The sequence below is a fragment of the Ambystoma mexicanum genome, chromosome 3p (genome assembly GCF_040938575.1).
Source record: "Ambystoma mexicanum isolate Mex_15411 chromosome 3p, UKY_AmexF1_1, whole genome shotgun sequence".
NCBI lineage: Eukaryota > Metazoa > Chordata > Amphibia > Caudata > Ambystomatidae > Ambystoma > Ambystoma mexicanum.
This window is the reverse complement of record NC_090925.1, coordinates 745200618-745216098: the sequence shown is the minus strand read 5'-3', so window position 1 is coordinate 745216098 and position 15481 is coordinate 745200618. Positions and strand designations below refer to the sequence as shown.

Sequence of the window (15481 nt, the reverse complement as noted above, 5' to 3'; positions counted from 1 at the left end):
CTAGTCAATACACTGACCTCTGCCACGACAGGATGCTATGGTTACTTACCCCGTTTTCCAAGAAACCAATGGGACGATACTTATAATTTCTGATGTGTTAACCATAGCATGATCAATATGCAAAATAGCTCATTCCGTTCGACCAGGTATGTTTTCACATTAGGGTCTTTAAGCATTCCAAATAACAGATTCCATTTTTGTCTTCTAGTACATGCTTTGGGATAAATGCAGATCTTTTACGTTTAGTCTCCTGCATTCATTATCCCTCCCTCCCATCTGATTAGACTCCAACCATTGAAATAAAAGTGCGAGAAGGAGGGTGAAAATCAAGTGGTATGTTCTTTTACAATGGGCCGCTTGGAAAACATAATTTAAGTATCTTAATATCCCCATCTCCTCCGCAAGGAGAAAGCACACTGGCTCCAGATTCGTGAACGCAATTGTTTTCAAAATCCTGTATCTGGCATAGAATCCTGTCCAACATGGCTCCTTTTACGTATTTCTGCACTTTAATTTGGTTTCTTTGAGATTCATTGGATAAAAACGGACTGGCCTAACTGAACAGCCATGGAAGCGATGTTGCCGAGCACAGCTGATCTGGGTAATGCTTTGAGGCTTTGGGGATGAAAAGCTCCTCCTGACATGTACACAGATATAACACTGCTGGCTCGAGTCCCAAGGCTGCTATAGGTTGCATCACAGAAAAGCCTGCTGTTACGAAATGTACTTTAGGCGCCATGACCTTGTTATCATACGTGGTGTTACTGGGTGGAAAATAAGATGTAGCTGCTCCATTGTGCATGAGGATTAACCAGACATGGGCGGCAGAACCGAATGCAGCCCTCCCAAGCACTGTTAGCATTACAGCGCTTTTCCACCCACTTCTGGTCTCTGGTGTATTTGTTGCCGAGTGAGAGGTGCGGGGGTGCTGGATGAGCACTGGTATTGTGGGGAGCAGGACGAGCCTGTAACCGCTCCTCCTTAGCTTTCCGGATTTTCTGTGAAAGGCAACTCCTCCAGAGCAGCCTATGCCAGCAGTCTCATCCAACCCAAATTCAATCTGACAAAAGCTGGAGGTGCCAGTTTCCCCGACAATCGCAGCACAATGGAACTGTCCTCTGCCTGCCCTGCGAGCGGAGCAATCCTACTGTACCCTCTGGAAAGCCTTAAAACGTGGCTATTTGCATAAACCTTCCTCTCGAATGCCTGATGTTATAACTGTTTACTTTCTACAGTAACAGGATATGTAACAGCGCCTTGATCTCTCTGGGTTTAGTACGCTTTATAAATGGAAATTGTGCAGTTCTCTGCCCTGCATGCATCTGTGGTGAAGTGAAAGGTTCCCTTTTGCATTGGTGCATAGGAATCGTGAAGGGTTGTGGGGGGCCTGTGGATTCTGAGATTTAGATAAGCCAGGAGTGAATGAGGCTGAGCGGATGGATGTTCTTTTCAAACTGGAATAAATTGGTTCAAGTAAGTGTGGCGTGCATATTTAATACTGGTAGTGAGCGTACCCACAATCAGAGGTGCGCTCCAAGTGGAACTGCTTTGAGGCATAACTAGCACTTTCTCCAACCATGTTGTCACTCGCCATTTGTCGATGGGTTGCTGCCTCCACCGACCGAAAAGTTAGTTGCTCCTGTAAAGTTCAATTGTTTGTATTCTTTATGTTTAGGTGGTCTGTCTTTAGTGAGCGGTGTGTTCAAATTGCAGGTTCTTAAGGCCATGCTTTTTGTAACATTTGTGCAGTGATAGGTTGGCCACGCTCCTGAAATTGGTGTTCCAATGCCCGTTTTGACTATTGCCTGGGTTTGCCTGCTCGTGGTGGTGTTTGGTCTCTTGTCTTCCTGTCTAGTTTCTGTAAATCTCTCGCCTCCCTTGGTACCTAACCTCAGCCCCCCCCCCCCCAGTCTCCATGCCTACTGCCTGCTCCCTGTTGCTTGTGTGACTTCCCCATTGGCATGCCCCATTAGGTTTCCGTTCTCCTTCATTCCCTGTTGCACTTGTCCCGTTCCCTTACCCCGACTACTCCTCATTCCCCTGGGGGTTGCTCCCCCATGGTACCCTACCACTAGTCCTCTACCAACTCCCCAAGCTGCTCTGTAACATTCCCTCCGTCCTCCTCCTACTTGACCTCTCCTGCTTTCGACACGGTCCAACATACCATTCTGCTCAATCGTCTCCATGACAACCTGGGTATCGCATATCAGGCTCTGGCCTGGCTGACCTTTCCTTTCTGATCGACCCTCCCAGGTACAACTCCGCCCCTCTCCAACTAATACAGAACAGGACTGAGAGACTTGTTCTTGGCCTCAAGCCCTGGGATTGTATCTCTCCAGCTCTGAAATCCCTTAATTGGCTCCCAGTTGAAGGATTACTTTGAAAACCCTCTGCATTGTCCACAAGGCTTTCTGGGGCTTGGGTCCAAAATACCTTCAACTATCCCTCTGCAAATACCTCCCCTCTTGTGCCCTTCGCTACTCTACTTCTAACTCCCTCAGGGTCAGTTGTTCAAAGAAACGAGCTGAGAGCAGGTCGGTCTGTGGCTGGGGCCTCCCGGCAACCCTGAAACTTGAGGAGAACCATCTCTGGTTCCAGAAGCACCTCAAGACCTTCCTCTTCGCTTCCGCCCTTGCCCCTCTTCTCCCCTGACATGTTTTTCTCTCTAGGCACCTGGCCACCCTGTCCTTCGGGCCCAGGTACCTGCTCACCCTGCCTACCTCCAACACTGCCTTAAGGCCACCCCTTGCACTGGGTTTCTGTATCTGGACCCATACAGGGCCCCACTCTTCTGCACTTATCAGATGTACATGATCTGACTAATCTTGCACTTGCCACTTTTCACTGCCTTATTTATTTACTGCACTTCTGATTTATTCTGTTCTCTCTGTTCCGCACTTTCCACTTCTCCCCCTTCCACACACTCCGCCCCCTTCCACACACTCCGCCCCCCACCCCTCCCTTTTTCCCTTTTCCATGCACTTGCGCATTCTTAATGTCACTGGGCCTAGTAAGATCGTTGTTTATTTTGTTCTCCCTTGTTCCCCTCCCTTTTCTTGGTCGCGCTCTGAAACACTTGTGTATGAGCGCAATAAATATTTTATTGATATCATATCTTAAGCATTCAATGGGCACAGCATATCTGTAGGTGAGGGATAATGTGAAACTTTAAGGGGTTTTGGGTCTGGCTTGCAGACGCCCCAGAGGTGCTGTCGCCGGGTTTTGTGGGAGAGGTGTTTGGCGGATGGTTGTATGTTGTGTGGTATTAGCGATCTGCCTGTTGGTTAGCCTCTGACTTGTACGTCTTTGCTTTTGTACGTTTTCAGACTTTTATTGGTACCTTGTAGGACTTTTATTGGTTATTTGGGTTTACGTATTTATCTTGTTAGCATGCTGCAGAGACCCAGTTCCTGTGCACAGCAATTTTTACAGTTGCTGGATTTTTGAGTTGCCTCCATTCGCAGGATTTCTAGGTGCCGACTGATGAAGCCGATTGATTTCCCGACTTGGAAAGTCCATGCTATGAAGTGACAAGGTAGAGCAGTCGGATGCAGTGTAGGGCATGTGCCCCCAGACACAGTGAGTGCAATGTGCTTGGTATAAAGCGATATACAAGCCAAATAAATGCAAATGTAGAAACCATTGCATTACGCTTTACCCTGGGATATCCAGCAGCAGGAAGTAACCGGATATTGGACATTGTATACAATGCTTTTCTAGGAACCATGGGGTGTCATGTGAAGCGCTTGACCAAGTGAATGGGTAGACTCGATGGGTACGTCTTACCCTAGGAGACACTGGAGCAGAAAACAGCTGGACACTGCGTGTTATTTGTCTTGGGGTGCCTATATGCTGAAGGCAACGTACACTAGATTGGCGCAACACGTAAATGTAAAACAGTCTAATACTGTGCAGTATGCTTTGCCTGCGGGTCCATTGATGCACAATTTAATGCTGCACTCTGGGAGCACCTAGATATAATGCAGATACAGTTCATTAGTAAAATGCATCTGCTTTGGTCTGAGCCGTCTAGATGAGAACGTCGCTGTGCTTTTTCTGTGGGACACAGTGTAGTGCAACATGCTTAAACTTAGTAACCAGCAACCTTACCATGGCCAACACCTTGATGCAGAATATTATATTAGACCCGTTTCTAAGTGCGGGGGGAGGGGGCGGGGTGGTAACGTCCCAGGCTCGGTGAAGAAGGGGCGCTGCAGGGGCAGGTCTGTTTCCACGCATCTGTGACGGACTGAATGTTTCTTGCGGTTTATTTATTTTGGCATTTATAAAGCGCGCACAACCCAGAGGCATCTAGGCACAGAAACATAGGAAGGTGGGTACAGGGTTAGTTAGACTTAGGCAAATATGTTATGTGGTGCAGACACCTGTACAATAATAACATGACTATTGTGGCATTATACAAATAAAACAGCAGAACAGATATTCGGAGCAATAATGGCATCACTATTGTGACAGAGCTGAACAACGGTGGTGGTATTGTAGGTGCTGATGGTGCAGGGAGCTAGTGGTGGTAAACTAGGGTAGCTAGATTCACTATAGAGGTGGGGGGAGGAGGAATGGTCTCTCGCCTAGAACTGTTATCTTATTGTTGGGAGTCTAGGCTGAATAGTCTCGTTTTTAGGCTTTTTCGGAATTACCTTAGGGAGGGGTCATTATTTATCTTAGGAGGCAGTGTGCCACAGTGTGGCTACTACTGGGAAGCTGGATCCGCCTGCTTTCACTCTTGAATCGCGGTTAACGTCTGCGTCAATGGCGCCCAGACCACAGATACAATTTTTCCTGCAGCGTGCACCCTCCCACAAGCACTTGCCACCTCTTATCATCCTAAATGTCCCAACTGTCCCAGGGCTCTGCCAGCCTTGGACAAGTTGGGACCATTAGCCCAAATAAAACGAAAGGGGCAGGGTGGTTAAGGGGAGAACTTGAGGTGCTTCACAGGCCTGGTGAGAAAATGAGGGCGAGAAAAGGAATGAAAGAAAAACGCATAAACAAAATTTACAGGAATGAAGGAAAAGAGGGAACCTTGCAAGATGAAGGCGCAGAATGCGAATCGAGTGTCAAATGAGAAACCGTAACTGAAAGGGGTAAAAAAAGAGCGAGGATTGATCAAAAGGAATACAGAATGGAATTTAAAAAATCATGTAAGAGGGAGAGAATGCTGGTCGAAAGTGGGAACATGCAGTAGAAGGGATCAGGAAAGGTTCCCGTTTTTGTGTGTGCAGCACAAGAAGGAAGGGATGCTCTCGTGTCTCCCTGGATTTTGGGTGCCTCCCACTCCATAACAAGCTGGTTCTCTGCCTGGACAAAGTTTCAACGTAACCCACTTGAGGTAGGCTGGGGTGTCATAACTGTGCCCTATCTGACAATTACTGTATCTGTAGTTGGGAACGAACCTAACACTTCATGAAAACATATTGCAATCGCCATGTGGGTAGCACCTGAAACATGCCGGGCCATTTTCCAGCCCCCAATTACACCATCCTACACTCCCAAAAATTCATGCACTGTTAAGGTCTGCACGCATTTTATACACGTTGATCATTTGTGCGATGTGCGCCTTTCATGGCATCATGCTTTCCTAACAGAATGGTCAGACAAACTTTGCAACTCACTGCTTTGGCACGTGTCTCCCACTATAGAGCCAGTTCATAAATGCAGCTAGGAAAATACAATTCGTAGATTTCAATTGGCTCTTGGGGCGGCTCAATAGGATTGTGATGTGAATAATATCCTGCATTGTTTGGTGGTTAGAGGTGGATCTGGCTTTGGCAAGGCATTAAACTGGGTGGGGAGCCAGAATGCAGTTTTATTATTTTTTTTGCCACGCCTGGGTCATTGGGCCCATAGCTGCGGAAGCTGTACCTTCTGCTATATCTGAGGCAAGAGGCGCACACTAATGTTGGGTATGCCACGGGGTAGAGATTGCACGTGAGAGGCAAGTTTGAGGGAGCTGTGCACAAGTTGGGGGCGGGGGGGTATTTTTACCTAGAAACTGCCCTGGATCCTAGTAGCTGTAGGGAAAAATGCACCACTGGTCAGTGTCACCTGCCAACACAAATACACATGCATAAAGTGCCATTTCTTTCTCACCAAGCGTCAATTATCAATGTCTAGTGGAGAGTCCGTGTTAACAGCAACATGCTATCTCTGGGGCACCTAGATGTAGAACACAATATAGAATAATGCAATGGATTCCCTTTGGCAGCCTTAAACATTGCTTTTAAAAGGATTCTTTGGCACAGAGAAATTTTGCTATGCAGTGGGTTCATTGGCTGCAACAGTGACATTAATCTGGCTATGTAATAAAATTATGCAGTGGCAGGGTTCGAAATTGCTGGTAGATATTTAGATCCTGTCTCTATGCCTGGAGAGCTGCTTAGTTTAGCACCAACAGCTACCAGTGGCTACTTTTGGCTCCAGAGCCCAACTGTTGCCCTTCAAACATACCTATAATTCCCCCATGTCCCCGGAAAAGCCATTGATGACATATATATGGTGACGGGATGCGGGGATGTCCACTGCCCCCCCCCCCCCAAAACTTTTTTTAGCAGGGGGTGGGGGGACATCATCGTAATGTCTCTGCAAAAAACAGCTTTTGTTTTTATTTCCATTTTGCCGGGCCATTACATGGAACCTGTGACTTGGTGGTCTTTATTTGGAAATGTGTAAAGAAAAAAGCACTTGCAGCATCATGTATTGCATGTAATGGACAAAAAGGTTAAAGTTTGCATTTCACATAAGTTAGATTTGCAGCATAGTATGTAAAAGACTCCTGGTTATTTGGGGGTAGATCCTGCCAACTAGGTGTTGCCGATATGCAGGAGATAGTTTAGCTTCGGCTCATCTGAATTTCGACGCCCGCAGTGGAGGATCTCAGTCAAATTAATCACGCTAAGCAATACATTCTCTTGTAGCCTCAATACATTATTCTGATTGTGCAATTATGATCACCTTGGGAGCAGAATGAAAATAAGAGCTATAAAACGGGTTTATAGTGATGGTACCGAAAAAATAGTGCCGACAAACAAAAGTTTTGACATCTAATAGAAATCATGTAAACAGGCATTTGGTCGAAACAAAAGCTTTGAATGTTAAAACCAGATGGTAATTGAACACCTGAACACCCGCTCAATTAAGGGTTAAAACAAAAGAAAGGAACTACAAGTAAAGAACCTTATGTAGAGTCTAACGCACAGGTGACAGTTGAAAACAAACTGTCGGTGCGTGAAAGAACCGGAGAAATGAAAGTCTTGCGAACACGAACATTGCATTGCATGACAAAAAACATTAGTAAACAAAATGAATAATGAACTGTCAAAATGAGTAAAAATGACCCATATTAAAGTAAAACAAAATTAACCCGTACTTTTGGTATTTTAGATACATGAGTGCCACAATTGATTATGTAAAATCACAAATGGAAGGAAACTAGTTGGTAAATGGAGGTCACACGTACAATCGTGAATTGAAACGTAAAGAAACCACATATTGGAAATGTACAGAGTATCACAAATTGAAATGTACAGGAAGGGGAAAAGATATGAAACGCAGGAGAGCACACTCATATGCCAGATAATACTGCTATATTGATAAAATAAAAGACAATAAATGAAATTAAGAAAAACGCAGAAACGCATCAAAATGGGGCAAGTGGCTCAATAGTAAGCAGAACATGTGAAAAAAATACCGCTGCATGTAGTGGCTCAAATGCCAAATACAAAACTGCTGCAACGTAGCATTAATATCAATGGCACCACATACCTATGCTGAAATAGATATACCAGAAATATTGCAAAAAATTGAAAAGAGGGAACAGTTTCGCTTCGCCACATTAGAAATTAAACAGGAAATACTAATTTTTACAACTGACAATTTACTGCATCTGGGGAAATTCAACAGAATGGCATGGAGATGCAACATTTAACCTTTTAACTGCCAGGGGTTTCCCCAGTGCCAAGGCCTCTTCTGGTGATTTCAGTATTTCACCATGCAAAAACATTTTCTCCTTCATTAACCCCTTAAGTGCCAAGGACGAGCTATCTCGCCCTTGGCATTGGGGAGGTAAGCCAAGGACGAGGTATGCACTTAAGGGTTACAACATGTCCTGAACCGTTTGTACAATTTCATAGTATACATATTAATGAAACGGTAATACCATTGATATATGCATTAATGCCAGGTAAAACGGAGGAATTGTATGTCTATATGGAAAAATATAAAAAGCTATTCCAGGAAAAATGCCAAATACAGTAGTAATGGACTATGAGCAAGGACAAATGAAAGCTTTTAACTATATACCCAGAGACACATGTCCAAGAATGATTTTTTTTCATTTTGGCCAAGCCATATGGAGAAAAATGCAAAAAACTGGGACTGCAATCAAAATACATTGAAAACAGTGACTTTCAACACAACATACAGCACTTTTTTTTATTTGCATTTGTTAAAGACCAAGTAACTGCGTATGAAACACTAATTGACACTGAATACTTGAAGATAACTGAGGAACAATTTGCAGATTTATTAGATTACATGGAAAGCACCTGGCTAGGGCAACTAACACGGAATGGTACAAGGAGGAAAGCAAAATATGCCATTTCAGTATGGAACTGTTACGCAGTGAAGGAAAACTAAGCAAGAACAAACCTTCAAGAAGGATGGCATAGTAGAATAAATAAATAAAGAATTTAATGTAAATAGCCAAAATCTGTGGCATTTCATAAACCAACTTGAAATGGAACAATCGGCACAAGAAATTAAAATTGCTCAGACAATTTCAATGGAAAATGCACATAAAAAAATAGATTATGAACGAATGAGCATCGTGAACAAAACAATGGAAGCATAATCCAAAACCCACAGTAAGAAATAACCATAAAAATCCGATTTCACCGTAATTCAGCAATCCAAACAATATTCCAAATGAAAAATGTGCCTAAAAAAAACTCCAAGCTGTCCATGAAGATCCAATCCAAGTGACCAGGAATCCAAGCCAAAAATCCATCCAGAAGTACAAAAAAAAACTGCATTCCACGATAGAAAACCATCCCCCAAAAAAGAAAATATATCCAGTAGTACCGAAAGAATCAGTTCCAGGATACAAAATTCCACATCTGCAGGAAAAACCGGCTCCAAGTTGACAAAACAAAAAAAACGAGAGCATCAGCAGAAGCACCCGACGCAACGAAAAGGAACTCGCAAAATGGCGTCCACAAACATCAAATGTCATACGTTGCACGTCAGACTAGAGAAATATACAAAAACAAAACTTTAACATGATAAATAATCCAATGGTGACAAAGTGAAATACAGTTTATATATAAGGAAGTTATTAAATCTATATATTAAAAAAAATATATAAGTAAAATCATAGTTTATTTATAGAAGTTATTTAATATAGTATAAAGTTATTTAATACAGTATGATTATTAAGAAATGTATTACTGGAATTACCAATAAGTGTCCATGTAATTATTTTAGATATAACAGTCAAATGATTCTCAAAAATGACTATTTGAAAAAAGGGTTATTAGGAACAATGTATCCTCAAATATTGTATTCGAGAAAATGACTGAACACCATAAAACAAAGTCTCGATTGGCCAAATGAATTACTCGAAGTATAATTAAAATATTGGTGGTCTGCCGTCACCTATTGTGTGCTAGGTGAAAGGGCACCTGCGCAAATCGGGGGAGTGGGGGAAGCAGTTGCAGGAGAAGATTTAGTGGCTTGGAACTTTCAAAGCCTCGTTCTGGCATGCCTTCTGCAACAGGCCATCGCACAAAGCATGTGCTGCCCCAGGGGGACACTTATGCCTGTGCAGACCTCCTCAATCTCCACTTCATAGTACCTCTTGGCCTGTCTTGTGCTTTACATCAACTAATGTCTGCATTTCATACTTCTTTCCTAGTATGTGTGGTTAAGTTCCACATTATTTTAAAGGTGGAGTTGGGCTACAGTGACTGTTCTGTTAATATGACCCTTCTCTTGATCTACACAGATGACCTGTGCTGTATTACTTGTGAGCTTATATATTTAGGTATTTTATGTGTGCATGTTGTTGGGTGCACCATGCACTAATTGACTGCTAATTTCTTGTCGCCCAAGTCATATTTGCGATAAGTGTAGACCTTTTGAATGGAGTTTATAATAATTGCAGGCCTTTTTAGTTGATGCACACCACAAAACATGGGTGGGGTTTGGAGGTGCAGTTCTACGTGGAACTTGTCGAAGGACTTCTCTTGACATTCGTTTTTCCTATTTAATCGCTGATCAACGATCCTTGGGGATGCTATGCTTGGGGTGGGTGGGGGTGATGCCATGCTTTGGGGGGGGGGGTGGGGGTTACTCCATTACATCAGCGGTTTAGTGCATGTGTTCGTAAATGGGGGCGGGGGATTATTTGGTTACTGCTGGAAGTATGCTACCCATTGCGAAATCTGAAGTTTGATACAACCACTTGAAAATTATGTTTTCAACTACATTAAGGGGTGTTACACCACACGTGATGGCCTATTCTCCGTCATTGCAAGGAATCGCCTTATGTGTAGGTAGCCTGGCCCTGCTTTTCATGTTGCCTACTTCTGTAGGCTGCGTATACGAGGTGTTCTTGGGTGACTGTGGTAAACCATATAAGGGAATTCTGAAACTTCATCTGGAATGCCGAGCTCAAGTCGCCCTCACTTGTCGACCTGGTTTGATTGGTCTTGCTCCTTCAGGGGTCTGCAGTTACCAAGACATCTGAGGCTGTTGGAGCAAATGGTGTAATGGAGGATGGAGGCATGGTGGACGAAGGGGGCAAAATCTCGACGAACATGATGGGCAGTGGAGATGTGACACCGACTGGCAAAGGAGATGTGACACCGACTGGCAAAGGGGAGCAACTAGATCGATTCCACTTCAGTGCTTCGCCCTCCCTCGAAGAAATGTAAGCAGCAGAGGGGTTGGATGCTAATGAAGGGCAGGGGGGGGTGGGGGCTGTTGGAGCAGTATTACAGTTGTTGGCATTACTGGCACAAACGTGAAGGCCTGAAAGGGGCTTCAATCCTCTCAGAGTAACTGTTGGGTGGCGGATAAGAGATTTGTGTTACATAACTGGGAGCATGAAGTTCTTGTGTTCTCTCCACATTACTCTCCCTGCAGCCGGCAGCGCCAGGCAGACTTTACAGACGAACGGGACTGGAACCAGTTTCACAAGCCCAGAAACCTGTTGCTTGCCATGGTGGGCGAAGTAGGAGAGGTCGCAGAGCACTTGTGAGTAATTTGCATTGTGTGGTGGGCTGGTTGGTCTAGTTCCTCTTTTGGTTGGGAGGGAGGTGGAGAGACATTACTGCTTCACCCATTCGGGAAACCCACTCTTTCACTACTCCAGTCAAGCAGCCAACTCTTCCTAGTGGGAGGGCAGCTCAACCACATACACTCCTTCCTTTGAAGTCCCAAAGACCATGGTGGTGGTTTGTTTAGTAGCATGATGCAAACATTTTGAAGAACTGCTTATAGCCATCACCTTTTTACCTTCTGTCCCAGAACTTTGACCTGTTCATCACAGTACATTCGTCCACCCATTAACTTCCCTCTCCCCACTAGGAATTCGTCTTATTTGGCGCACATCTACCCTAATTGGAGCCTAAAAATTAGTTTTGTGGTTTAATCATGTAGTCTTTGAGTCTAAGATAAATTAAAAGCTACCTCTCCACTGTCCACAATGTTAGAACAGAGCACCCTTGCTCACAAGGGTCCAATCCTCTCGAACAATATCCTTTCCCTGTTATCCACCCTCAAGAACTTGGTTCTACAAATAAGCTTGTTATTTCTTTTCCTCAAAACGCCCGTTTTATCTACTTTGGGGCAAAGGTAATTATAATTTTTCAGTTTAAGTTTCTCAAGCTGGGTTTGAGTGGCAACTTTCTTTAGTAGACTGGGGATCTCAACATGGAAAAATACTTGGTTGTGTTAAATTGGGACTATGCTTCTGGGACCTTTAGAAGTGGGTACATGCTGTCATTGTCCAAAGTGGAAGCGTACTGGTTTGTTAAACTGGAAAATCGAGTAGTATATTGTCAATTTCACTGTGCTGGGGTGGTTTAACTGAGAAATGTGGGGCGACTGCAATTGAGATGCTGAATCAAGTAAGCCATGCAGGGATTGTTACATTTGGACTAGAGATCGGGGCTGCCTCTGCATGCAAACTAAGACCACGGTAATTGACAACTCTGAATATTTCCCCATTTTATATTCCCAGTTTGAGAAATTGATGAGGTTATGCTGGGTTTTCCTACATTTTGCTTTAAATCCTCCTAAATGCACTGTCTGCAAGAGTTTGTTTGAAGTGCTCAGACATTGGCATTCTGCAACTCTTGGATGGCAGGTGGGGAAGGTTTGTTCCATTGTAGGAGTGGCTTGGTTTAGGGTTCTGACTCCTGGATGTTGACATTGGAGTAGGCGTTCTTTGAATCGATCGTGCTGTAGTGTGGTCAAACTGATGGCTCCTGTTAATCCTAATGAGGGCTTGTGTTGTGTGATGGGGATAGTTTACCCTCCCCTGTCCTCCCCCAGACAATTGGGGGTTTGGGTGGGATTGAGTGTGCTGAAAAGGTGGCGGGAAGGATGCCGTTTGATACCAGTCCAAGAATGGCCAGCTTTTGAAGCCTGGAAGTTGGCCGCATCAAAAGCTGCATACAAGTGCTGGACCATGAGGATCCCTACTCCATTGATGTAGCTTTCCTTTCATCTTAATTTCAAATCTGAGTGGCTTTTGTGCCTCAAATATCAGAAACCTAGGGGACAGTGATGGTGTTGGTTGGGGGTTGCAGATTGTTTGGGAGGGACAAGGACACAGATTATGTGGCTCTGTAACCTGTTCAGGCTGGGTTTGTCCATGAACTAGTCTCGTGACTCCTTTGCAGACATTACCTTTTCGTGTCAAAATTGCTTTTCTCAGTGTGGTTGTTCGAGCCTACTGGGGCTGATGGCTTGTTTTCTGGCAGTGTCCCTGGGCAGGCCAAAGATGAGGCTCCTCCAGTTGCACCTGGCAGAATCTTGGAACCAATTGCAGGACCATCACCTCACGCTCGTCGAAGACTTTCTGGAAGCGGGACAAGATCTCATGTGGTTGAATAGCGGGATCAACCTTACCATTTACATTTATTGGGCATTTATTAGGCGTTTATACAACAAATTGCGTTTCAAAGCGCCCACAGGGCAACAGGGAGGGAGCACAGAAAACAATTAATACATTGGAAGATAAAAGACAAACCTACTAGGCCTTGTGAGCATTCAGTGTGCCGAGTGTACCTTGTGGTTCCCCTGTGCTGCTTGATCAAATGGGGATGGGTGGTGTCTGATCAGGCTGATTCTCTGCTTGTGATCCAGTTGGGACCAGCTATAGCAGATCTACATACTGGCGCTCAATTCAGTTTCTAGCTCTGCAAGCAGTCCTGCCAGTGGTGTTGTACAGAATTGTATTCATTTGAATAGATCATGTAACTAACTTGCATGTCTTCAATCAACCAGCAGTGTCGTACCAAAACTTCAGATTTGGGAAGGTGCCCTGGCCATAACTTGACGCTGTCCCGCCCGAGTTTTAAAACGTGGAGGCAGAGTGGCTAAGCAGATGTAACTGTGTATGGAAGCTCAACGTTTGGCAGCAACTGCAGGACGTGGGGCCATAACCTAGTGTCTGTGTTGCATGGCCCTTCTCTTTCCCCCTTCTTTCTCAGGAAGGCCAGGGCTCTGAATCACATGACCACCACCATTTCACACCTTGAAACAATCTGCTCATTCTATTAATTTGCAACATGGTTTCCACCACAAACTCCTCACTGATTCCCCTGTCCCACTGGCTTGCCAGGATGGTTTTGTGATCTGATGAGCCTCTTGGGCAGTGTCCTGCCAGCTACACACATTCTGCAGATGCTTTCCCAATGTGGGTGGGGGAGGGGGTTGCAAATGGCTGGTCTTAAAAGAGGATTTTCTCTGGTGTACCCTGGGGTCAAGTGCTGTCACTTATCTCCAGTCTGGCAGAGGTCTGGTATGTTTGTTGGGTCATGTTGCATGTATCCTGTAGAAGCACTCTTGGTTTCTGCTTCCAAGCCCATATTAATATATAGATGCCTCACCCCCAACCCCCCCTTCCTTCTCTTCGCCCCCCCATTCCCCCCAAGTATTTGTCGATTTCTTACCACTTTGTCTTTGCGTTTCTGCGCCTATATCCTGTGCGTTTGGTACTCTGGTTTGACTGCCTAGTTGGTAGGCATGTTGCCCAGTGGGAGCCCTCTTGTGTCGCCCCAGTGGCTTTTATATCTGGCTCATTTCCACTACTTCCCCTGACTTGCGGCAGGTGTATTTTGGTCCCAGGACTTCCCTGTTGGTTACCCCCACCTATCCAAGAACCCTTTAGGATTGGTGGCATGCACGGCCACATTACCCACCCCTGTTCCCCCCCGCCTCTCCCCTCCCTCTCCCCGCTTTTATAAATGGAGGGGCTGGTTGGGGATTATGGTTTCCTTGTAGTCCTTTATTCCTAGTTGGGTCCTCCTGAATCTGGAGCCAAATTTTGAGTCGTTTTCTGAACTCCAAATGACCCCTTTGGGGTGTTTGTAGGTTATTCCAGGTTAAGGTTTTTTCTTTTGTTGTAAGGTTTTGGTACTAGGCGGATGTTGCTTGATCGGATGGTAGATTTTCTTTAGGAACTCTGCTCCTTTGTTGTGGACTGCGCTGTGCGTCATGCTCATCATTTTGAATGTATTTTATTGGCCACTAGTGTAGCATTTTCAGCACTGGGTATGTGTTCTTTGTGGTAGTCTGAGCAGGAGTCTTGCCACAGCATTTTGGTTGTGCTGAAGTTTTTGTAAGTGTCGTCCTGGCATTCCTAGTTCTACGCTGTTGGCATAGTCTACTTTGGACAGGAGTGTGATGGTGGTAAGTGTTTTGTGGTTGAGAGAGGAATGGTATGATCCTTTTAATTGTGTGTAGCAGGAAGAAACTTTCTTGATTATGGAGTTTACATGTGGTTCAAGTGTTGGTTCGTTGTCCATCAAGACTCCCAGGTTTTTACTGTTGTCTGTGCTGTACCCAGTTCTGTTGGCCATGGAATGTAGTGGTGGTTTTCCTTGCTTTTAGCTATGATCATTATTTCAGTTTTGCCCGGGTTCAGTTTGAAGCTGTTTGTGTTTATCCAGCACTAGAGATCTTGTAGGCAGTTGAGCGTTTTTGTTTTCTTCCTGTGTATCTTGTAGGCTATCTGTGTGTCATCTGTGTAGTTGTAGTATGAGGCTGTGTTGTGGCACCAGGTATATATTGAAGAGCAGTGGGGAGAAGGATGATCCTTGTGGTACTCTGCAGTAGTAGATTTGAAAGGGTTGATCCTAAATGGGTTCTGTTGGTTAGGATTTCCATAGTAGAGCTGTGTCAGTGATTCCAATTTCTTTTAGCCTCACGGTGAGGATTTCATGGTTGATTG

General features: G+C 44.6%; 1 protein-coding gene across 2 annotated transcripts in view; it reads left to right on the top strand.

Annotated features, from left to right (window-relative positions):
• The window catches only part of DCTPP1 (dCTP pyrophosphatase 1), a 57514-nt gene that overhangs the window by 21083 nt on the left and 20950 nt on the right, over window positions 1-15481 (top strand). For both annotated transcript variants that reach the window (XM_069651648.1, XM_069651647.1), the window contains exons 2-3: window positions 10740-10948; window positions 11164-11274. In XM_069651648.1, coding sequence (XP_069507749.1) covers window positions 10740-10948; window positions 11164-11274 — 320 coding nt within the window. The remainder of the gene's footprint in view (window positions 1-10739; window positions 10949-11163; window positions 11275-15481) is intronic.